Raw genomic sequence first — 23,480 nt, forward strand, 5'->3', positions numbered from 1 at the left:
GTCTGGGCCCCTGATCCTGTGTTTCTGCTGAAAACGTAACTCCCCAGCCCCCGAGAGAGGAAGTGAGAAATCCCGGCGGAGGGGGAGGTTGGGGAGGCGCGGTGGGAGGCCGAAGGGCCGGTGGAGCAGGGAAAAGGATGGATCTGCTTTCTGTCCCCGCCCTCCCCCGCCCCGCTGGAGGTTTCTGTGGAAACTGCCGCTGAGAAAGGACGAGTGAAGGTCACACAGCCAGAGCCAAAACGAGGCCGAGTTGGAAGGGGGAGATATTGAGAGGTGGAGAGAAAGAGATGGGACAGGAATGGGGAAGAGACAGAAATGGAGTAGCGAAGGGGAGAGACCACGGAGGGGAGCAGAGAGGGATGGGGAAATAGGCCAAAGAGGAAGACACAGGGAGACAAGCCATAATGAGGTGGGAGAAGGGTGAGACAGAATGGGAGAGAGGAGGGGTAGACAGAGAAAACAGATTAAGAGACTTGGGGTTGTTGGGGCTGAGAGAAGCAGAGAGTGAAGTGGAGCAGAGATAGGTGAGAAACAAGAAGCCTTGAAAAACTAGATGTAGACGTTACGGGGCCGAGCCGTGGAAATGCTAGAGATCAAGCGAGGGAAAGGAGCGAGGCTGGGCCCCGCCCCTCGGGCAGGCGGCCCAGAGCTTGGGAGCTGTCCGTTCAGCACCGGCCTGGCGCGCAGCATCGCCCTGTCTCCCCGACCGGACCTGCCAGCCTTCGCAGTGCTTGGGCACGCCACATCCGGGGGACCCCGCCTGTTACGCATCACCCCGTCTCAACCTGGCCTCTTCCGTGTCTCAGACACTTGCCACATGTGTGCCCTTAAGAGGCGGGTGTGGGGACGAGCTTGTGTCTCGGAATGTTTCTTGTTTCCACATCTCTTAGAGACTAATCAATGTCTCTGCCCTTGAGCAGGAATGTCAGTCCGTCAAGGTGATAGAATCTGGCTGCAGACATTTGTGGTCTCTCCCATTCTCTGTCCCAATGCCAAGCATCAGGTCTCCCACTTCTGAGTCTCCCCACCCCCATTTCTGCTCTGTCTTGTCAGTCTTATCTCTGTCTCCCCAGTTTGCCAAACATGTCTGCCTGGCTCTCTGTGTCCCCGTGACTCTCTGTCATCTTCACTAAGTAATGCAGTTGATCTGTCTCCTCCATCTGTTTCCTCATTTCTGTCTTTGCCAGTCTGTCTGTCTTTGTCGGTCTTTCTGTTTTTCCTTTCCTATTTGCATCTCTCTGGTTTTGAACTCTATGTGTCCACTCCTCCGCTTAGTCTCTCCTTCCATCTCTCTTGCCGAGTTCCCTTGTCCCCATCCATCCCTGTGACCTTCGTAAATCTTCCTCCTCCCCCACCCAACTTCCGCAAAGCCTCACGCTGGGAACACTATGCACAGTCATCAGTCTCCCCAAACTGAGGAGGGTGTGCATGAGGGGGGACAGGAGCCTGTCTGGGGTGCAGTCTCCCCCAGCCCAGCTGGTGAGCAGGAGAGAAGGCCAGGAATCTCCTGGGATCCTGAAACCCCCCAGGCTTCTCCATCCCCCCAATCTCTCTGCCACGGTTCAGGCTCATCCCTGCAGGATAAGGTGGAGAGGAAAAAGATAGTATGTTGACAGAGCCTCCCTCCTTCTCTCCCATCCTCCTCTTGGAAGGGGACAGAGTTCCGCAGAGGGGCCAACTACCAGGGTTAGAAGATGTGGCTCCCCCCACCAGTCTCCATGGAGACAGGCCAGATCTGTAAGCCCAGCCTCCTTTGCTGCATTCGCTGCCTCCCTGTTACTATGGCAACAAAGGACAGCAGGGAAGGATGGGGACGGGTCAGAGTACAGGATTGGGCTGAGGCTCTGGGTGCTGGAGGAAGGAAGGAGCCCACCTGCCTGCCCCCTTTTACTCTCTGGCCCAGTCTCCCTGTCCTTGTGGTTCTGTGGTTTTGAATCTCCCATTTTTGTGTGTCTCACTCCAGCCTTCAGCCTTTCATACATATCAGTGACCTGGTCCTTAACTTTCATGCCCCTTGCCTGTCTCCCACATCTCAACTTCCATAGGTGGGAGGATACCCACATTCTAAAAAAGCTACAGAGACAGGCTCTTGCCTGCTCTCTGCCTTTTCTGCCATCCCCACAGAGTCTGGGAGTGTTCCTCATAGAGCAGAGAGGTGTGGGTGGGAGACTGTAACTCCTCAGGCTCCAGTGGGTGGCCGATGGGGTGTCGTGTGTATTGTGGCAGGCCTGGGGTGTGAGTGTCAGCTGTGCATCTGTGTGTGTGTGTCAGTATACACCAAGCTGAGATGTGCACGGTGTGGGGGTGTGGGCCTTGGGGGTGTTTGCAGCTACAATACAAGTGTATAACATAGCACTGCATTACATGATAAGTGTAGTGTGTGAGGTGTGTGGGATGGTGTTGCGTGATCTGTGTCTGTGAGTTATTGTGCCATGCATGAGTCCAAGTGCACCCTTTGTCTGTCATTCACAATTAGCAATACTTTGGCAGTTTAGCATGGAGGGTCTTTGCGTGTGCCCAGATACATTGGGGAGGAGTGTGTGTGATGTTGTGTGACTACACAGCAGAGCCCACAAAGGTTCAAGTGGGGTCTGGGGCAGTGTGAGGCCTGTGTCTGTGTGATGGTGCTGAGTGTGAATGTGTACTGGTTCATGGGCCCATGGGTGAAATGTTTACTGGTCCTGTGAGAGATGGTTTAAGGCCAGTTATGACGGAGCATGTGACATGTGTGTCTGTGAGGTGGTGTTTTAAGGGTGTGTGTTCCTCTTCATGGCATTTTATGCCTGTGTGATTCTGTTGTGGTGTGATGGGGTATGCAGTGTGTGTGTTCCGTGTGTTTTCCTTGCTGTGTGTTTGTGAGTCTCTGGGCTTGTTTTGATGGGGTCCTGTGGGATGTGTGGGAGGTGATAAGCTGGTGTGTGATGGAATGTGGTTGTGAATTGGCGGTGTGTACTGTGGTGTTGGTGGGCGTCCCCAGCATCTCTGCTCTCTGGGTGGTCGGGTGTGCGTCCGATGCTTGGTGGGATTCTCTGGCTGTGATGTGTCTCCTGTGTACCTGTGCAGTTGTGTCTCATTGGATAACTGCCATGCCGTAGTGGGTGGGGGGAGGTCACACAGTGAGGGGCCTCAGGGCCCTGCCCCCCTCTGCAGCGTCCCTGCTCACTGGGGGGTGTCTTTCTCACCTCTTGGGTTCCCTCCCTCTCCCCTCCTGAACAGCACTCCACAGTCTCCAGGGCTCCCCCTGCCTCATTGCAGAGAAGGGTGCTCTGGCCCTCGTGCCTTATTGCAGTGGCTTACGGGGCTTCCCCCCCCGCCCTCGCGCCCCGTGTTCACCTTCCACAGCGCACCCCTCCCTCTGGTGGCACACAATGAGGGGGGATTCCGGGGCTCTCCCACCCTCAGCGCCCCCTCCTTGGAGGCGACACCCCACACTGCGGGGGTTTCCAGGTCCCTCATTGCGGGGGTCGTCTCCGGGTTCTCCGCTTCCCGCAGCGCTCCCCCTTCGCCGCCGAGCCGCCACTTTGCGGAGGCTGGGGGGCGGGGAGAACAGCTGCAGTACCGGGGGCGGGGCCGCGGGCCATCCATCAGGGCGGCGGCGCCCCTGATTGGCCGGCGCAGGCCCCCCCGCGGGCGCGGGCATATGAGGAGGCGGAGGAGGCGGCGGGCGCCGCAGACTCTGTGCGGTAGGGCTGACCGCCGGACCCACGCGCGGACCGAGGCGCGGGCGCTGCAGAGGCCCCCAGCCCGAGCCCGCGCCTGAGCCCACCCTGAGGCCCCCTGCCTCGGCCCCTGCCCCGCCCGCGTGCCCCTGTCCCCCGGAGCCGCCAAGATGGGGGTAGGTGCTCGGGCCAGCCAGGCGATGCCTGTGTGCGTGTGTGTGCCTGTGTGTGTGACATTGTGGGTCCAGTGACATTGGGTGTCTGCGGAGAGCGGAGGACGAGGACTCTGGGACCTCTGCTTTCCGAGACCCGGGTGCAGGACCCTGGGAGCCAGCTGACCCTGCCCGTCCGTGTGGTTGTGTCACTGGTTGAGTGTGTGCCCCGGGGCCGCCTGGGTCGGCGGGAGTCTGTGGCGCATGTTGGCATGTCCTTTGTGTGCGGGGTCCGCGGGGCACGGACCGGCCTTCGGCCTCTCTGTCTGACCTGGTGTGGTTCCCTGCTCAGCCGAAGATGTGTGTGTGCGTGTGTGCGGTCCTGGTTCTGTCAGGCCTGGCAGCACCGTTCGCCTGCGATTGTGTGGCCCGGGTCGTGTCTGAATGGCTGCACCCGTGTCTGGGTGTGTCTGAACGCCGGTGTTTGTGTCTGGGGGTGTTGAAGCCCGTCTGCTTCCGTGGCCAGGCAGGCATAGGTCCAGACTATGAGATGCACACCCGGTGACCTCCCTTTCTCCTTCCAGGCCCTCATGGGGTTGCTCCGCAGTGCGGAGCAGCCTGGGTCTGCAGCGTGTGTCTACCTCCTAATCTGGGGGAGCAGACGTGGGGGCTGGGGGGAGCAGGAGAGCCACGGCAGGGAGACTGAGTGCCTTGCTGAGGGCTATGTGTGCAAATGCGTGTTGTGGGGGTATTGTGCATGCCCGGCTATGCCCTTTCCTCCGTGTCCGTGTGTCCTTGTCTGTGAGTTTTTCCAGCAGATGCCGCCTCTTTCCCTGGCTGACCACCTGACCCCCCAGCTGCAGCCCTGGATCCCTCCCTGAGTGTCTGGGGCGGGGCCACAGGGAGGGGGTGGGGGGAAGGAGGCTGGTGGGCTGGGCTGGGTGGGTGAAGAGAGAGGGGGTTGGGATGGGAGAGCAAATATGAGGGGGATGGGGAGAAAGATGGCGGAGGAAGGCTGTTGGGTCCAGGGACAGAGGTGGGGGATGGGGCTGCAGATGGGTGGATGGGGGTGGGCCAGGGGGGAGGGGAAGAAGAATTGGATGGGGAGAGGGCTGGGAGAGAGAAGGGGCAGGTGGGAGTCAGTGATGGCTTCCAGGTAAGTGGAAATGGAAGGGAAGCCATGGGCAGATTGGAAGAGAGGACTGAGGCTAAATGCCTTAGATAAGGAATTGGGGGCGGGTCTTAGGAAAAGACCTGGGACAGGAGAAGTGAGTGCTTTAGACATGGGAGACAGAGACATGGAAAGACAGAGAGAAATGGGCGGACACAGAGAGAGATGCTCTGAAAGAGACAAAGAGATAGAGAGACATAGAGAGAAAAAGAGACATAGAGACAAAGAGACAGAGAAAAAGAGACATAGAGACAAAGAAAGAGACAGACACGGGCAGGAGGATATGGAAAGATAGAGAGATACAGACAAGACACAGATAGAGAGGCATGGAGAGACAAAGAGAGAAACTGAGGCTGAGATGAGTAGACCCAAGGACAGACATATCCCATCCAGAGACAGTCAGAGGCAGCCTGGATGAAAGGAAAAGGGGACAGAGGCACAAGGGGAGGTCGACTGAGAGACGGGGAGATGAGGCCTCAGACACCTTGAAAGGGAGAGGGAGGGGCGGGCCGAGGGGCAGAGCCTGCCTGAGCTCGGCTGGTGTGGAAAAAGACGAGGAGCTGCAGAGGCGGCTGCAGCGGCCAGACACGCGTGTCCCCCACCCTCCGAGGTGCTCCCGCCCCGCAGTGCGCCCATCTGGGCCTCCTGCCTTGACTGGGAAAGCCTCAGCTCCCTCTCCAACAGATGGAAGCCCGCCCCCAAGGGAGTCTGGTCATGGCAAGGGCAACCAGGAGCCAAGGCTCGCCTGCCAGGGACCGGGGTACCCCAGCCCCTCCTCCCCCAGACCCAGGATCCAGACCCCCAGCCTCTCCTCTCTCAGATGGAGGAGTCTGGGACTCTACCCCTGGGTCTCACAGGGACCCAAGCATCAGCTCCCTGGCATTCCCTAAGGCTTCAGGGGTGGGCAGCTAGTTTTCCCCCCACCTCCCTCCAGGCCCCTCTCACTCCTCTCTTGCCTGCCCCTCATTTCTCTGACTTGTGCCCATGACCTTGTATCTCCACTCTCTCCGTCCTTGGGTCTGCCCCTTGTGGAGGCTGAGACCCCTCCTGAAGCGGGAGCAGAGGAGGGTCCTCCCTGCCCGCCTGAATCGCCATGCTCCGTGTCAGACGCAGCGCTGCTGCAGGGCTGGCCCAGGGCCAAGCCACCCTCCTGCCCCCTGAAACCCAGGCTCCCAGGCCTCTAGGATACAGTAGCCCCCCGGGCTCAGCCTCCGGGTCTGGGGGCAGACAGCAGGCAGCTCAACCCTCTACAAGGTCACGAGGGGATTAGCGCTGAGCCGCGCTGAGCCTGGGATCCCAGCTTGGCTCTGGGCCCGTAAGATCTGTCAGCGGTCCTGTATCAGCACCCAGCCTCACCCCACCCCTCCTGCCAGCCTCCAAGGATGCTGGCTTCCCCATGAGCCCAAGCCCCCAAACTAGAACTTCCGAAACTCCCCCCACACTACATCCAGTTCACACCAGGCCTGGGGGACTTCTGCCCCTTGCTCTTCTGCACCCCGAATCCCAGCCAGCAGCTAGTCTGTCCTTCAGAGACCTAAACATGCCCACCCCTGTCCAAACATATTCATGGCTCCCGCCAGCCCCCAGGAGAGAGGCTAGGCCTCAGCTTGTCAGTCAAGCCCCTCAGGACTGACTGCACGTCCAGCCAGGCCACCATCCCTGGGCCCAACAGGCGACCTCCTGGGCATTTGTCCCAACTGGGTCCTCTGAAAGAGACATCCACGGAGTTGGGGGAAGAGACCCAAGAAAAGAGCCAAGAATAAAAGACAGGGAGAGACCTGGGGGAGTTCTATGGGGGAGGCCTGGAGCTGGAAGCACAGAGATGCCAAGATGGACGAGAGAGAGAGAGTGAAAGATACGGGGGTAGAGAGGGAGATGGCAGAGCGAGACAGTGAGACACAGACAAGACAAGATGGTTGGAACAGTCGAGACAGAGAGAGACGCACCGAGCGTTACAGAAAAGCAGGTGCCTTGAGAGATGAAGACAGAAAGAAGGAGAGATGAGGATGGACAGAAAATACTGACACTCAGGGATATTCTAAGATCCCCACACACCAACTTGGAACGAGATAGAAACCCAGGGAGAACACAGAAAGACTGACTCAGCCAGACTCAGGGAGAGAGTTCAAGAGATGGTGACAGATATTGTATGAGACGGAAAACATAAAGAGCCGGAGATCAGAGAGAGACATAAGTCTCAGAGAGACACGCGTAAAGATGCAGAGACAGAGAGAGTGAGATCAGAGAAAGAACTGCAGAGAGATGGAGACAGCCGCAGATGGGGAGGTGGAGAGGCAAAGCGGCAGCAGGAGACAGAGACAAAAGGGAATAAGACGGCACAAACAGAGACCCGGGGAGGCGGGTCAAGAGGGACAGACCAACAGGCACAGCAGGAGACAGACACCTGGGGGGTGGGGGGCTTGGGCAAGCCCAGGGAGAGGGAGTAAGAGATAGAAATGACACCAAGAGGGAAAAAGGACACATGGAGACTGAAGGGGAGAGACCTAGAGACAGAGAGAGGGACAGAGGCATAGAGAGACCCAGATGAGACTGGCTGGCACAGAGATCCAAGGAGCCAGAGGTGGGGGTGGGGGGTGGGGGGCTTGGAAGCAATAGGAGGAGACAAGCCTTGGGAGTTCTGAGAGACACCCAGGCCGCAGGGCAGGGACAGACGGTGGCCCCAGAGCAGGCCCTGTCCAGAGACGCAGCTGCACAGCCGCTTGGCCGGTGCCCCCCTGTAACCCCTTCTCGCCCACAGTCTGGTGGTTCTGACAGCTATCGTGTCGCCACCTCGCAGGACAAGAAAGATGACAAGGGCTCGCCCAAGAAGGCCAAGGGCACCAAAGACCGCCGGGACCTGGACGACCTCAAGAAGGAGGTGGCTATGGTGAGTCCCACCCTCTGCGCCCACCCGGAGCGGGCCCCTCCCCCAATGACCCCCCCACCGCCAGGCCTCCACGCTCACCCGATGTTCCCCAAACTCCTGTTCCTTAGACAGAGCACAAGATGTCCGTGGAAGAGGTCTGCCGGAAATATAACACCGACTGTGTGCAGGTGCGGCTGGGCTGGAGGGACAGGGTTCCCCGGGGTGGGGGTGGGGGAGGTGTGACCCCCCCCCAATCCCTGAGGGTACTGTGTAGTGTTGGGGTGCCAGGGTTTCTCCGGGAGGGTCCTATGTGAGTCCTGTGTCCCCCAGGGTCTGACCCACAGCAAAGCCCAGGAGATCCTGGCCCGAGATGGGCCCAACGCGCTCACACCACCGCCAACCACCCCAGAGTGGGTCAAGTTCTGCCGCCAGCTCTTCGGGGGCTTCTCAATCCTGCTGTGGATCGGGGCCATCCTCTGCTTCCTGGCCTACGGCATCCAGGCGGGCACAGAGGATGACCCTTCTGGCGACAACGTGAGTGCCCTCCACCCGGCCCCGCCCAGGAGCTCCTCCGCATAGAGACATGCGTGTCTCACTTCTCCCCTTGGACTTTTCAAAGCCCCGCCTTCGACTTCTTCCCATCTAACTTTCACAATCACTCAGTGAGAGAACCAGAGATGCAAGGAGGAAAACAGGCTCAGAAAGGACAAGGATGGGACTTCCTGGCTATCCAGTGGTTAGGGCTTGGTGCTTCCACTGCAGGGGGCCTGGGTTCAATTCCCGGTTGCGAACTAAGATCCTGCAAGCCACATGGTACAGTTAGAAAAAAAAAGACCAAGTTGCTTGTTCAAGGTCACACAGTAGGAAATATGAGCCGGGGCTCCATCCCAAAGCTGTGTTGTGACATCACTGGCCTTGAGGGTAGACACAAGCAGGTGGTCATGGCCTAAAAGATGCTCAGTGAATGGGCTCACGTAGAGACCCAGGGACACTCATGCGCTAATTTTATCAGGTCCTGTTCACTCAGCACAGGGGACACACACACACACAGTCTCAACAGACACGATGCTCACAAACATAGACCTGTATTCTCACTACACGGAGATCCTTGCACGCATGCACCCACACATTCGCACGCACACACCAGTGCAGAGAGTCAGTGCAGGCAGTCACACTACCACGTAGATTCAAGCGTGGCCACCTAGTTCAGACACGCAGGCACAGGCACAGACATGGACTGATAGATAGACAGACGCAAGCACCCAAACACAGAGTGGCAGGCATAACCTGGTGGCGGACAGAGCCGTGTGAGAGTCGAGCGCAGGCAGGATGCTCAGAAATTAAAACCCGCACAGGTGAACAGACCCAGAGTCTCAGACCTATGCAGACCAGCAGAGGGAGACGAGACAGAGATCCACCTAGAGAGAGTCCAACACAGTCTCCTACATGTAAAGTCAGGCATTCAGTCAGACAGACAGGCACATGGACAACGGCATACACACCGATTCTCTGACATAGGCTGAAAGACCCACAAAATAGAGAGAGGGACAGAGCAGGGGCTCAGACACACTTTTGGTCAGGAAGAGAGATTCAACCGAATTCCCTAGTGGTCCAATGGTTAGGACTCCGTGCTTTCACTGCTCAGGGCCTGGGTTTGATCCCTGGTCAGGGAACTAAGATCCCATAAGCTGTATGGCGAGGCCAATAAATAAATAGAACAAACATTTTTTAAAAAAGAGAAAGAAAGAGAGACTCAAACATGGACAGCCAGAGAGACACAGACCCTCAAATAGATACAACCTGAGGTCAGACGTACAATTGCAGAAGCCCACTTACTCAGAGCTCTCTCCCCAGACGCACACATCTCAGGGTAGGGCCGGTGGGAGTCGCTGTGGGCGGGCTGTGACCTTGAGTCTCCCCACAGCTGTACCTGGGCATTGTGCTGGCGGCTGTGGTCATCATCACCGGCTGCTTCTCCTACTACCAGGAAGCCAAGAGCTCCAAGATCATGGAATCCTTCAAGAACATGGTTCCCCAGGTGAGGGGTGCCCAGGAAGAGTTCAGGTGGGGTGTGGACAGCTGCTGAGGCTGTGCCCAGTGACCTCAGGCAGAGAGCGTCAGGGAGGTGACGCCTCTCCATCCCACCCGCAGCAAGCCCTGGTCATCCGGGAAGGTGAGAAGATGCAGGTGAACGCTGAGGAGGTGGTGGTCGGGGACCTGGTGGAGATCAAGGGTGGAGACCGAGTCCCAGCCGACCTGCGCATCATCTCAGCCCACGGCTGCAAGGTGCGCGTGGGGCCCAGCTCTGCCCTTCCTGGAGCAGCCCAGGAGTCCAGACCCCCAGCCCCTCCTCCCTCAGACCCAGGAGTCCAGGCCCCCTCCTCCTCCATCAGAACTGCAAGTACCTTTGACCTTGCCTAGAAGTTGCACCCTCTCCACCTTCAAGAGCCCAACCTCTGTCCTCCAGACAGACACCCAGACGTCTAGGTCTCTAGCTGGGACCTCCACAGACACAGGTTTCCTTAATTACTGAGATTTCTGCCTCATTAACAAAACAAACGAACAAACAAAAATCTTGAAATCTCCTCTGAGCAAATGCCAGTTGACCCCAGGCCTGGGGTTGAGCTCTGTCCCCTGTGCCCCACCCTAGGTGGACAACTCTTCCCTGACCGGCGAATCAGAGCCCCAGACCCGCTCCCCCGACTGCACGCACGACAACCCCCTGGAGACCCGGAACATCACCTTCTTTTCCACCAACTGCGTGGAAGGTGAGACGGTCAGGGTGGGGCGGGCACCCAGGTGGGGCCAGGCTGGTCCAGACAGACAGACGCGCCTCAGGGGCTCGGGGTCCCTCTGCACCTCGCTGAGCCTCAGCCCCGTCCACTCTGGCCACACAGGCACGGCTCGGGGCGTGGTGGTGGCCACAGGTGACCGCACCGTCATGGGCCGCATCGCCACTCTGGCTTCGGGGCTGGAGGTGGGCAAGACGCCCATCGCCATCGAGATCGAACACTTCATCCAGCTCATCACCGGCGTGGCCGTCTTCCTGGGCGTCTCCTTCTTCATCCTGTCCCTCATTCTTGGGTACACCTGGCTCGAGGCTGTCATCTTCCTCATCGGCATCATCGTGGCCAATGTCCCAGAGGGCCTGCTGGCCACTGTCACCGTAAGGCCCAGACCCCTGGGTCTGAGGGAGGAGGGGGCTGGCGGCCTGATGGCAAACATCTTCTCTTCTAAAAAGTTTTATTTGGCTGCACTGGGTCTTAGTTGCTGCATGCAGAACCCTTAGGCAATGATCGTATTTTATTTACTTGTTTATTTTTTGGCTGCACCACACAGCATGTGGGATCTTAGTGCCCAGACCAGGAGTCAAACTTGTGCCCCTGCATTAGAAGGCGAATTCTTAACCACTGAAGTCCAATGACAATGATCTTGATTGCAACTCGGGGGACCGAATTGCAATCAAGACATCAAGGGCCAAATCCTCCCAGACATTGAAGAAGGAGGGTCCTGGGACTCAGTGAGCCTCATGAACAAAACAAACCAACAGGGATTTCCCTGGCTGTCCAGTGGTTAGGACTTCGTTTTTTCACTGCCAAGGGCCTGGGTTTGATCCCTGATCGGGGAACTAAGATCCTGCAAGCTAACCACCCCATCATTTTTGAAGTTAACTTACACAATTAAGAAGCACACCCTCATGGTAAAAAATCAAAAGAATACATTAAAATAGCTAAAGAGTAAAATAACAGCCTGGACCCACTGCCTAGCCTAGCCGTCAACCTCCCTTCAGAAGCAGGCTCACTGCACTGTTCCCAGCAGAGGTGGGCATATTCACACATATGTAGTAACTGTTTTCAGTGTACACAGAAGGGACCATCCTAGGAATACTGTTCTGCTCCTTGATTCTTTTAGAATCAATAGATCCTGCAAACTTTTCCATATTAACATACTCAAAGCTACTCTAGGTCAAGGTCAAGGCCTTTTATTGACCTACACTGTACACACGTATGAACATACAACCTGATGAGCTGGAGTCAGTTGAACACACCCTAGATCAGCTGCACCCAGACGGAGCTCCCTAGAGGCCCTCTCAAGACCTTGTTCAGCCCTTCCCCCGCAACCCCAGGATTACCCCTAGGATCGCCTGGTTTCAAGCAGTAGTTTTTCACTTCACATCAGTGGAATCATTCAGCAGCAACTCTTGTTTCTGGCTCTTCTTTGCTGAACATTGTTTTTGAGCTTCACCCACGACGTTGTAGGCACTGCTCTCTTTTCCTTTTTCATCTCTGTATAGTATTCCCATCTTTTATTTCTCCAATTTTCTCTTCTGCTGTTAGAGAACATTTTGGTTGTTTCAGTTTGGGACTATTAGATTGCTGCTGTGAACATTCTAGTATATTTTGGGGGGTGCATCTGAGCCCATTTCTATGAGTCTGTGCCTTGGGTGGAGTCTCTGGGTGATTCTTTGCTCAGGATTCTCTTTGGGCTAAGCAGTCAGGTTGTTGGACAGTCGTGTTGACGGCCCAGCCCCGCCACTGACTCTACCTGTAAGTAACCTGTCCTTGCACATGACCCAGGTGTGTCTGACACTGACTGCCAAGCGCATGGCTCGAAAGAACTGCCTTGTGAAAAATCTAGAGGCTGTGGAGACCCTGGGCTCCACGTCCACCATCTGCTCAGACAAGACAGGGACTCTCACCCAGAACCGCATGACAGTCGCCCACATGTGGTTCGACAACCAGATCCACGAGGCCGACACCACTGAGGACCAGTCAGGTGAGGGTGAAGCCCAGACAGGAGGGTGGGCCCCGCCCCCGCCCCCACCCCGCCCCGCCCCCCGGGTGACCCTTGCCCTGACTGGTGGCTTTTTCAGGGACTTCATTCGATAAGAGCTCGCACACCTGGGTAGCCCTGTCCCACATCGCTGGACTCTGCAACCGTGCTGTTTTCAAGGGGGGTCAGGACAATGTCCCCGTGCTCAAGGTGGGTCCCACCTCCCACTGGCCTCAGCCTGACTCCTGCCCACCCCGTGCTTCTCTGCTCTGACAGCCCTCTCTCCGCCCTACAGAGGGATGTGGCTGGGGATGCTTCCGAATCTGCTCTGCTCAAGTGCATCGAATTGTCCTCTGGCTCCGTGAAGCTGATGCGTGAACGTAATAAGAAAGTGGCCGAGATCCCCTTCAACTCCACTAACAAATACCAGGTACCCTAGGGGTCTCCACTTTCTCTGTGATGCCCAAAAAGCAGTCAGCTCTGCCCCACTGCCCTCCTGCTTTGGACAAGCTATTAACTTTCCCAGAGCCTCAGTTTCCCCATCTGTAAAATGGGACTGATAGTAGAGAGAGGAACAGAGATGGGAGTGACAGCGAGGTCTCTGTGGGAGTGGGAGGCAGAGGAGTAAAGATTTCCTGCAGCAGAGTGGGAACCAGCCAGCGATCTCATTCATTCATTCGGCAGATATATTTTTAAGCAGCCACCATATGTCTGGGAGGCTCGTGTTAGGTGCTGGGAAGACGTAACAGCAGTGAGTGAAACAGTGAAGTTCCTCCGCTTGGGGAACTTATGCTCCTGTGCCAGGAGACAGACAATGACAGAGGCATGAGGACTGGAGGAAATCTGGAATGTCAGGAAGTCACCGTGCTGAGGGGGGAAGCCCTGCAGCTATCTGGGGGCAGTGGGCATAGCATGTGCAAAGGTCCTGAGGCAGGAATGTGTTGAGGTGTCTGAACAATAGTCAGGGGTTGTGGAGCCAGGAAGCATGGTGGGAGACGAGGGCTGTGTGTGCTGGGCCAGGTCCCATCAGGCCTCATGGGCTGTGGACACAACTTGGGTGTGACCCTGGGAGGGGGGCCAGCATGAGCCAAGGAGCAGGGGTAGAGACGGGACCTGACTCACATTTTTAAAAACTGCTTTATTGAGATCTAGTTCATACACCGTCATAGATCACCCACGTAGTACATAATTCAAGAGTTCTAGTAAAGTCACACATAGTATATAGTATAGTTTATACAACATAGTATAGCTAGCATCTACTCAGTCAGTTTTAGAGAATTTCCAGCATCTCAAAACACACCCTCACACTCTGGCTTGATTCCCCTACCTCCCCCGTCTCCCCAAGCCCTAAGCAACTACTAATCTACGTCCTGTCTCTATGCCCTTGCTTATTCTCGACCCTTCATGTAAAGAGAATCCTACAATACGTGTTTTTGAGTGTCTGAGTTCTCTCACTCAGCATCATGTTTTCCAGGCTCCTCAGGGCTCCCCTGGCATCTCAGAGAGTAAAGAATCCACCTGCAATGCAGAAGACCTGGTTTTGATGCCTGGGTTGGGAAGATCCCCTGGAGAAGGGAACGGCTACCCACTCCAGTATTCTGGCCTGGAGAATCCCATGGCCTGTAGAGTCCATGGGGTCACAGAGCTGGACACGGCTGAGTGACTCTCACTTCCCTTCCCTTCCATGTTGTGGCACATATCAGTACTCCATTCCTTTTTACGGCTGAATGACTTTGCGTTGTATAGCGAGATCACATTTTGTTGATCCATTCATCTGTCAACGGACATTTGGGTTATTTGCACCCTTTGGCTACTATGAATAATGCTGCTGTGAACATCCGCCTACAAGTTTCTGTGTGGACATCGTCTGCATGCCTCTTGGGTGTATACCCGGGGATTGCAGGCTTACGTCGTGACCCTGTGTTTAAGCTTTGTGGGGATAGCCAGGCTGTTTTCCAAAGCGGCTGCACCATTTTTCACTGACTCTCATATTTTAAAGTCTCCTTCTGCCTACCATGGGGAGAAAGTAAAATACAGTGGGGAGGGGAGGACAGACACAGGGACTCGATGTGGGGGTGCTGCTGTGACATTTCACATGGGAGATGCTGGTGGCTGAATGGGAAGGCAGCAGGGGTGAGAAGAGGTCAGAATCTGGGTACTTCAGAGGTAAGCTGGGCAGATTCAGTGATGGGGTCTAATGTGAGATGAGAGATCGTCGGGCGAGGCAGAGAGAAATGCACGTATCCTCAGGACCCTTGAGGTTTCTGTGAGAGAGACACAGAGGAGAAAAAATATTCGTCAGACAAAGAGACAGAAATGGGCAGGGATGAGCAGAGATCTCTGTGAGAGAGTCTGAGAAACAGATGACAACAGGTAGAGAGATTCAGGCAGTGCCCTCTGGCGAGCCCGGCTGAGGTCCGTCCTGGCACCCGTGGCATCCTGGCACCCGAGGGGGTGGCGGGGAGTCCTCTTCCCCCCGGCTGGGTGCAGGTAGCCTCCAGGTCCCTGGGAGGCTCAGGCACAGCCACCCTCCACTCTATTTGCAGCTCTCCATCCACGAGACCGAGGACCCCAATGACAACCGGTACCTGCTGGTGATGAAGGGCGCCCCCGAGCGCATCCTGGACCGCTGCTCCACCATCCTGCTGCACGGCAAGGAGCAGCCGCTGGATGAAGAGATGAAGGAGGCCTTCCAGAATGCCTACCTCGAGCTCGGCGGCCTGGGCGAGCGCGTGCTTGGTGGGCACCAGGGGTGGGGCCAAGTCGGGGCAGGGGCCGGAGGGTAAGGAGGGATGTGGTGCTGCCGGGAGCCTGGCTCAGAATAGGATCTCCCAGAATGCACCGTGATTGACTGAATGAATGACAGGGGAAGCCATCTTTCAGAAATGAGTGTGGACTGACTCTGGCCAGCTGGGGAGTTCGACTGCTGCCACAGGAGCTGTGGGCAGGAGGCAGGGGGAACTGAGGCTGGAGCCCCTCTTCCTTTCTCCCCCGCACCAGGTTTCTGCCACTACTACCTGCCCGAGGAGCAGTTCCCCAAGGGCTTTGCCTTCGACTGTGACGATGTGAACTTCACCACCGACAACCTCTGCTTTGTGGGCCTCATGTCCATGATCGACCCTCCCCGAGCAGCTGTCCCCGACGCGGTGGGCAAGTGCCGCAGTGCAGGCATCAAGGTGTGGCCCAGGGGGCAGCGGGGGAGGCAGGGCCAGGGCTCCAGGGGCCAGTGGTGAGGCTGGACCATTTGCGCACAATGCCCGCAGGTCATCATGGTCACCGGCGATCACCCCATCACGGCCAAGGCCATTGCCAAGGGCGTGGGCATCATCTCCGAGGGCAATGAGACTGTGGAGGACATCGCTGCCCGGCTCAACATTCCCGTCAGCCAGGTCAACCCCCGGTGAGCCCCGCCCAGCCCGACTCAGGTCCCTCTGGGACAGTGGGTCCCCTTCCTCCAGGGTCTCCTCTGTTGACTCAGCATCTGGGCCCCGTTCCTCTTCTGTCTTAGTGATGGACAGCCTGGTGTTCCAGCTGTGTGATGCTGGCAAGGGGTAGGCTCACATCCCAGCTTGGCCACACGTGAGCTGTGTGACCTTGGGCGAGTCATTTAGCCTCTCTGAGCCCCAGTTTCCTCCACTCTAAAATGGGCTGCTAGTAATTCCCATCTGAGAGGATTCTATGATGTTCCTCATTCCTGTGTCCATCAGTCTCTCTTCCTGCCTGTCCTTTACGTCATTGTCTCTCTCATCTCTGTTCTGACTCCCGCAGCTTTCCCATCCTCATGTCTCTCTCTGTGTCTGTTTCCATTTCCTGCTTGTCTGCATATCACTGTTCCTCTGAGTCCAGGGTCCCAAAGTTCTTCCTGAGGTCTGCCCTCCATCCCTCCTGCAGTCCCTGCCCCCCATCTCCCTTCATCTCGGATCCCCCCACCCCCACCCCCACAAAGCCCTTTGTCCCTCTCTCAGAGCCTGGTCCACCCCCCTGTGTCTGTGGGTCTGTCCACATGTCCTGACCACTCTCTGCTCTCCGCAGGGACGCCAAGGCCTGCGTGATCCACGGCACTGACCTTAAGGACTTCACCTCCGAGCAAATCGATGAGATCCTGCAGAACCACACCGAGATCGTCTTTGCCCGCACCTCCCCCCAGCAGAAGCTCATCATTGTGGAGGGTTGTCAGAGACAGGTGGGCTGGGGCTGGGGTCCCTCAGGGGAAGGGAGATGGGGGCCAGGACTCCGGGGTCCATGATGAGAAGAGGGTAGGTGCCAGGCCTCCGGGCGCCGTGCTCACCCTCTCCCCCTCCAGGGAGCCATCGTGGCCGTGACCGGGGACGGCGTGAACGACTCCCCCGCCCTGAAGAAGGCCGACATCGGGGTGGCCATGGGCATCGCCGGCTCTGACGTCTCCAAACAAGCAGCTGACATGATTCTTCTGGACGACAACTTTGCCTCCATTGTCACGGGTGTGGAGGAGGGTGAGTGAGTCGGCCCAGGTGGCCCTGGAGACTGGGGTCCCTGTGTGAAGCCCGAGAAGGGCAAGGGGAGTAGGCCAGGGCTGCAGCAGGTACACGACGGGGATATCATGGAATCCCACCAGGCCCCCAGTACAGCCTGAGCTTGTCCTCTTCAATTTTCTTCCCCCCGCAGTGTTGGGGGCTCCCTGGGGGCAGGACTGAGCTGATACACTTGAGGGTCCCCGTGTTGCCCAGCGAGGACCCAGTCTGTTGGGTAAGGCAGAGGTGGGAATATTTAAAAGATACTCAGAAGTACAACCTCAGGGAGGCAGAGGGTGCTGCAGAGGGGCCCTGAGGAGGCCTCTCCCCCAGCCTGCATTCGGGGGCCAAGGAAGCTTCCCAGAGTGGGCAGAAGTCACTGTGCCAAGTCCCCAGGGCCACTGGAAATTTTGACACAGAGAAATGCCAGCGAAGGGAGCTGCAGGCAGAGGCACGGCCGTGTGGGGGCGCTGGCTGGTGAAGCTGGGCACCCAAGAGCCCAGACCTCAGGGTCCCCGGGGCACCACTTCCTGAAGGGGCTGGATGTGGCCACAGATGGGGCTTGTTCATGTTTAGTTTTATTCTGATCATCCAAGTAATTCGTGATAATTATAGAAAACGCAGAAAAGCATTAAGAAGCACATTGGCATCGCCCACAACCTCACCATCCAGAAGTATTCACAGTTCACACTATGGTTGCATTTTCTTTCAGTCTCTCTCTCACATTTCAAATGCGCCCAGTGTAAAAAATAACTCGTGATAAGGCAGAATTCAAACAGTAGAGCTGAGCCTACAGCCTCAGGTTAAATGCCCTGAGCCCTTGTCTCCTATGGCCCAGAGGACACATGGTTAACCCTTTCTCACCGCCCCCCCAAAACATCTTCCACGCATGTGCAGGGCACACACTCACGGATGCTCTAGTTCACGCCTCCCAGATATTTCTAGGGCTCCTACCTTGTGCATCACGCCAGGGGCTGGAGAATCAGCTATGAGCAAAGCAGACTCCTGGAGGGTCTCCGTCGTGTACCTGGTGCAGTCCTGGAGGGTCCCTGCCCTCCAGGAACTGGGGGGCCTTCCCCAAGTTAACAAATTCTAACATAACAAACGTAATTACAGGGACTTGCCTGGAAGTCCAGTAGTTAAGACCCCATGCTTCTAGTGCAGGAGGCCCGGGTTCTATTCCTGGTCGGAGAACTAAGATCCCACATTTCATGCAGCACAGCCAAAACAAAAATAAACAAAACAAAAAAGCCAAACATAATTACTTATGGTGGCAAGTGCTAAGAAGAAAACCAGCAGGGTGCTATGATAGATGACAACAGGGGGTCCGGCTCAGTACACACACTGGGCTATGCTGAAGTACACTAAAATCATCACCCATAAGTACTTAGGGTGAGACCCCAGTAGTTTGTGGAGAGCCACACCTTGGAGGGACAGGCAGCAGCAGGTGTGAGCAGCCAGGTGCCTTATTTTTTACACAAAGGGGATCATACTGTCTATGCCACCTCCCGCAAAACAGCCTGCCTGTCTGTGCCTTTTTAAAAAATAAGTATGGCAATTCCCTTATTTATTTATTTATTTTGCTGTGCCCTTTGGCTTGTGGAATCTTAGTTCTTTGACTAGGGATCAAACTTACGCCCCTGCAGTGGAAGCAGGGAGTCTTAACCAATAGGCAACCAGGGAAGTCCCTCTTTTTTGGCTATTATAATGCTATGGTGGGGCTTCCCTGATAAAGATAAAGTTAGTAAAGAATCCATCTGCAACGCAGGAGACCCCGGTTTGATTCCTGGGTTGAGAAGATCCGCTGGAGAAGGGATAGGCTACCCTCTCCAGTATTCTTGTGCTTCCCTTGTGGCTCAGCTGGTAAAGAATCCTCCTGCAATGCACGAGACTTGGGTTCGATCCCTGGGTTGGGAAGATCTCCTGGGGAAGGGAGAGGCTACCCAGTCCAGTATTCTGCCTGGAAAATTCCATGAAATATATAGTCCATGAGGTCGCAAAGAGTCGGACACAACTGAGTGACTTTGACTTTCAATGAGATGGTGAACATTCTCGTGCTTGCATTTTGGTGGACATAAACACTCATCCTATAAACCTATGATGAGGATTGCTGGGTCAATAAGGCAGGGATGCTTAACTGTAACAAAAAAGACTGGGAACTCCCTGGCGGTCTAGTGGTTAAGACTGCACTTTCGCTGCTGGAGGCATGGGTTCAATCTCTGGTCGGGGCAACTAAGATCCCGCAAGCCATGCAGCATGGCCAAAAAAGGGAAAAAAAAGAAAAGAAAAGAAACTGCCACGCAGTCTTCCTAAGTGGTTGTATTTTGAGAATGTTTGAACAGAGGCCATCTGGTTGGATGTCGGAATGGAAAGGCGGGTGGTGAGGGGATGGATTAGGAAGGACGCCTAGACTGGGTAGGAAGGAGCAGCGGGACCAGGGTGCCCTGGCGTGGGTGCTGAGGGCTGAGCCCACCCTGCCAACAGGCCGCCTGATCTTCGACAACCTGAAGAAGTCCATTGCGTACACCCTGACCAGCAACATCCCAGAGATCACACCCTTCCTGCTGTTCATCATGGCCAACATCCCACTGCCCCTGGGCACCATCACCATCCTCTGCATCGACCTGGGCACCGACATGGTGAGCCCCGGCCACCCCCCAGGCTCCAGAAGGGCAGGGTACCCCACCCCCCCCCCCGATTCACCGGCTTCTCCTGCCCAGGTCCCTGCCATCTCATTGGCGTACGAGGCTGCCGAGAGTGACATCATGAAGAGACAGCCCAGGAACCCACGCACTGACAAGCTGGTCAATGAGAGACTCATCAGCATGGCCTATGGACAGATCGGTGAGGACCTGGGGCCCCCGCCTGGCTTACGGCTGAATGCCCAGCGCCTGGCCCACCCTGGGCACTCGGGAACCTCGTGTTGAATGAGTGGAGTGAAAAGCAGGACACGCTGCCATAGGTCTAGTCATGGCAGTCCAAACGTGGGCTGGAGAAGAATCTCCAGACACAGAGCATTTCAGAAAGGAGTGAGTGCATTGAGAGCAAGGAGCAGAGATAACGAAGACACAGCAAGCGTAGTGGGTGGGGCGAGTCAGTGCTTTTTATGGGTTAGTAGCCAGTCTTTCAGCCTCAAGATGAAGAAAACTGCTGGAAGGGTGGCATTAGGTGACTGGTTAGGGCGCTAGAAGGTGAGTGCCGGGGTGGTATTTTTACCTAATATGGGGTCAGGAAGCTGGCCAGGAAGGATCGCAGTGTGGGTGGGGTTGGCAACAGTTACAGTGGGGTTCAGTCAGTTCCAGAGGTCACCTTGACCTTGGTTCTGGGCTCCCCTTCTGTGGCCTGGGTGCCAGGTCTCACACCTGTGACCTTGGTGTGAGACTCCACAAGTTTAGAAGGAGTGACTTAGAGATGGAGGGTGGAGGAACGGCCTCCCCCTGGTGCGTGCCAGATACTGAGTGGCCCCAGGAGGGCCACGCCACTGCTCCACCCCCAGGGGCGAGCCCCACCCCTTCCTGCCTCCTCCTCTGCTGCTGGAGGGGAGGGTGCAGAGCTTTACAGGTGTCCCAGCAGAGGCCTGGTGGTGGTCAGAGGCCTGGGAAAGTCATTCCTGCATGGGGGTCCTCAGGGACTTCCTGATGTCCACGTGGCCCGGGTTAAGTGGGAGGGACTCCAGGTTCTCCATCTCTGGGGAGCCCCCTCCCCAAGTCTGCTGCTCCAGGGAGCCCATTTCAGGTGCTCGCCACCAGGTGGCGCCCTCAGGTCGTCCTCTGGGAGCCCAGCCAGGAGGATGCTCAGGCAGAGGACCGAGTCTCAAGGGGCCCCAGAGGTGCCCTGGGCTGGCTGCCCGCCCCACCTGAGCCTCTCCTTATCTCCCTACTCTCCTCCCCCAGGAATGATCCAGGCTCTCGGTGGCTTCTTCTCCTACTTCGTGATCCTGGCAGAAAATGGCTTCTTGCCTGGCAACCTGGTGGGCATCCGGCTGAACTGGGATGACCGCACGGTTAACGACCTGGAGGACAGTTACGGACAGCAGTGGGTGCGTAGGGCCGGGTCCCACAGCGTGGCCGTGGGCCTCCCAGGCGGGGTCTCTGCCCACAGCATCCCGGGCCACGGTGAGCTGTCCTATCCATGCACGGGTGGCTTCCTGTGATGGCCCCACTGTCCTGGGGGTCATCAAGACCCTCCCTCAGACACAAGGGGTCTCCTGGAGCTCCTGCCCCAACCCATCGTGGTCCTGTCCACTGGCCAGGCTCTCTGCCCTGCCAGGCAGGAAGCCTCTGTGACCCCCTTCCCAGTCTCTGTCCTCCCTTCACAGCCCAGCCAGTGTCCCTCGAGGAGGCCCCCAGCTCCTCTGGTCCACAACTAAGGTCACCAGTGTGCTCTCTCCTTCCTTGTCCATTTCCTGACTCTTCCCGAGGGGCTCTGAGCTACAGAGGGCAGACATGTCCCCCCAGGGGACCCCATCTGGACAGAGTCCCCGCTTTGCCCTGGGGATCTACCTGCACGCAAGGAGCACGTGGGCAAGGAGTGGGGGCCAGGGCTGTGGCCACACTGACCACTGACTGGCACGTGCATCACCACCCTCGCAGACCTACGAGCAGAGGAAGGTGGTGGAGTTCACGTGCCACACGGCTTTCTTCGTGAGCATAGTGGTCGTGCAGTGGGCTGACCTGATCATCTGCAAGACCCGGAGGAACTCTGTCTTCCAGCAGGGCATGAAGTGAGCGCCGCGGCCGCTGTGGCTGCTTCCCGCCCCGCCCCACGTCTGTCTGTCCTGGCTTTGCCTCTGAGTCGATGTTCTCTCCAGTGGTCACATCTGTCTTGGATTCCCTGTCTGCCTGTGTGTGTGCGCGCTGCTGGGACGTTCCTGCGTCCCTCTCCAGATCTCTTTTACCTTTTTATACCCCGGCCTGTCTGTGTGTCTCTGTCTTCATGTTTCACCGTCGCCATCTCCTTGGACCCGTCTGTGCCTCGCTGCCTCTTTCTGTTTCCACCCCTGTGTGTCTCCTTGTCTGTCTCTCTCCGTCTGCCCCGGGGGTGGGGGGGGGGTGCCTCTGTGTCTATGGGGTGGGGATGCTGGGTGGGCTTCTCTGGGTCCAGCCCTGACTGTACCTGCAGGAACAAGATCCTGATCTTTGGCTTGTTTGAGGAGACGGCCTTGGCGGCCTTCCTGTCCTACTGCCCAGGCATGGACGTGGCCCTTCGCATGTACCCTCTCAAGTGAGTGCCTTTCCCTCTCCAGGTACCACCTGCTCCAGAGCCCTCCCAGGAGCCTTTGCAGTGGAACACCGTCATGGGTGGGGGGCTGGGGTGGGGCTCTGTAGACCCCGGCCCAGAGCCATGGCCAGGGTCCCCGTCACCTTGGGCACGAAGGATCAGGGGGCAGCGCGCTGGGCATGGCCCTTCCTTTCCTCCGTGACTCGCTCCTCCTCTCGCTTCTCCGCAGGCCCAGCTGGTGGTTCTGTGCCTTCCCCTACAGCTTCCTCATCTTCGTCTACGACGAAATCCGCAAACTCATCCTGCGCAGGAACCCCGGGGGTGAGCGGCTAACAGGGTAGAGGTGGGGGGCTGGGGGGAATGGGGACGCGCAGCTGGAGCGGGAGGCGGGAGAGCGCCGCCTGGTGACGATGCTAACCTTACTGTCTGCCCCCTCCTCCCGCCCCTCCCATCCCCCCTCCCCCCGCCCCTCCCATCCCCCCGCCCCCGCCCCTCCCATCCCCCCTCCCCCCGCCCCTCCCATCCCCCCTCCCCCGCCCCTCCCATCCCCCCTCCCCCCGCCCCTCCCACCCCCCCTCCTCCCGCCCCTCCCACCCCCCCTCCTCCCGCCCCTCCCACCCCCCCTCCTCCCTTCCGCGCTGTCCCTCCATCCCCTTGGCACCTCTTCCCTCTCCCCTTCTCTCCGGGCCTCCTCCTTTCTGTGTCTGTCCCTGTGTCTCTGCCCCTTTGGGCTTCTTTCTGTGTCGTTGTCTCTCTGTCTCTGCTTGTGCGTCTCTCCGTGCCCGTCTCTCCCGTCTCTGTCTCTTTCCTCCTTTGTCTCTTCAGGTTGGGTGGAGAAGGAAACCTACTACTGACCTCAGCCCCACCACCTCTCGCGTCTCTTTCCTGCCCCTGCGAGCCCAGGACCGCCTACTCCAGTGCCCCTCATTTTGTATTCTGGGGGGAGGGGCCCTCTCTCCCCGTGGCCCCGCCCCCTCAAGTGATCTCCCGCCTCCCTCCCCCACGCCCCGCCCCCTGGCTGGCTTCTCTCCCCGCCCCCGCCCCCTGCCTCTCTCCCCTCCTCTTTTGTGTGTGTCTGTTCCTCTCCTCCTCACCCCTGCCTCCCAGACCCCTCCCTGGACTCTTTTTTACTCCCCGTCGCCCCCTGGC

The 23,480-nt window shown here is 57.4% G+C and overlaps 1 protein-coding gene across 1 annotated transcript; it reads left to right on the forward strand.

The window, feature by feature from the left end:
* Positions 1-583: 583 nt before the first annotated feature.
* On the forward strand, positions 584-23,185 carry ATP1A3 (ATPase Na+/K+ transporting subunit alpha 3). The gene is made up of 25 exons (XM_068993077.1): positions 584-834; positions 3,448-3,683; positions 3,822-3,835; positions 7,780-7,869; positions 7,977-8,036; positions 8,179-8,382; positions 9,773-9,886; positions 10,000-10,134; positions 10,499-10,616; positions 10,746-11,014; positions 12,426-12,624; positions 12,722-12,831; positions 12,917-13,051; positions 15,168-15,360; positions 15,622-15,797; positions 15,885-16,021; positions 16,654-16,804; positions 16,925-17,093; positions 19,596-19,750; positions 19,832-19,955; positions 21,005-21,150; positions 21,704-21,834; positions 22,233-22,334; positions 22,561-22,652; positions 23,157-23,185. Exons 1-25 carry the CDS (start codon positions 584-586, stop codon positions 23,183-23,185), a joined length of 3,540 nt encoding a protein of 1,179 aa, XP_068849178.1.
* The last annotated feature ends 295 nt before the right edge of the window (positions 23,186-23,480 follow it).

The sequence above is a fragment of the Capricornis sumatraensis genome, chromosome 20, assembly GCF_032405125.1.
Source record: "Capricornis sumatraensis isolate serow.1 chromosome 20, serow.2, whole genome shotgun sequence".
NCBI lineage: Eukaryota > Metazoa > Chordata > Mammalia > Artiodactyla > Bovidae > Capricornis > Capricornis sumatraensis.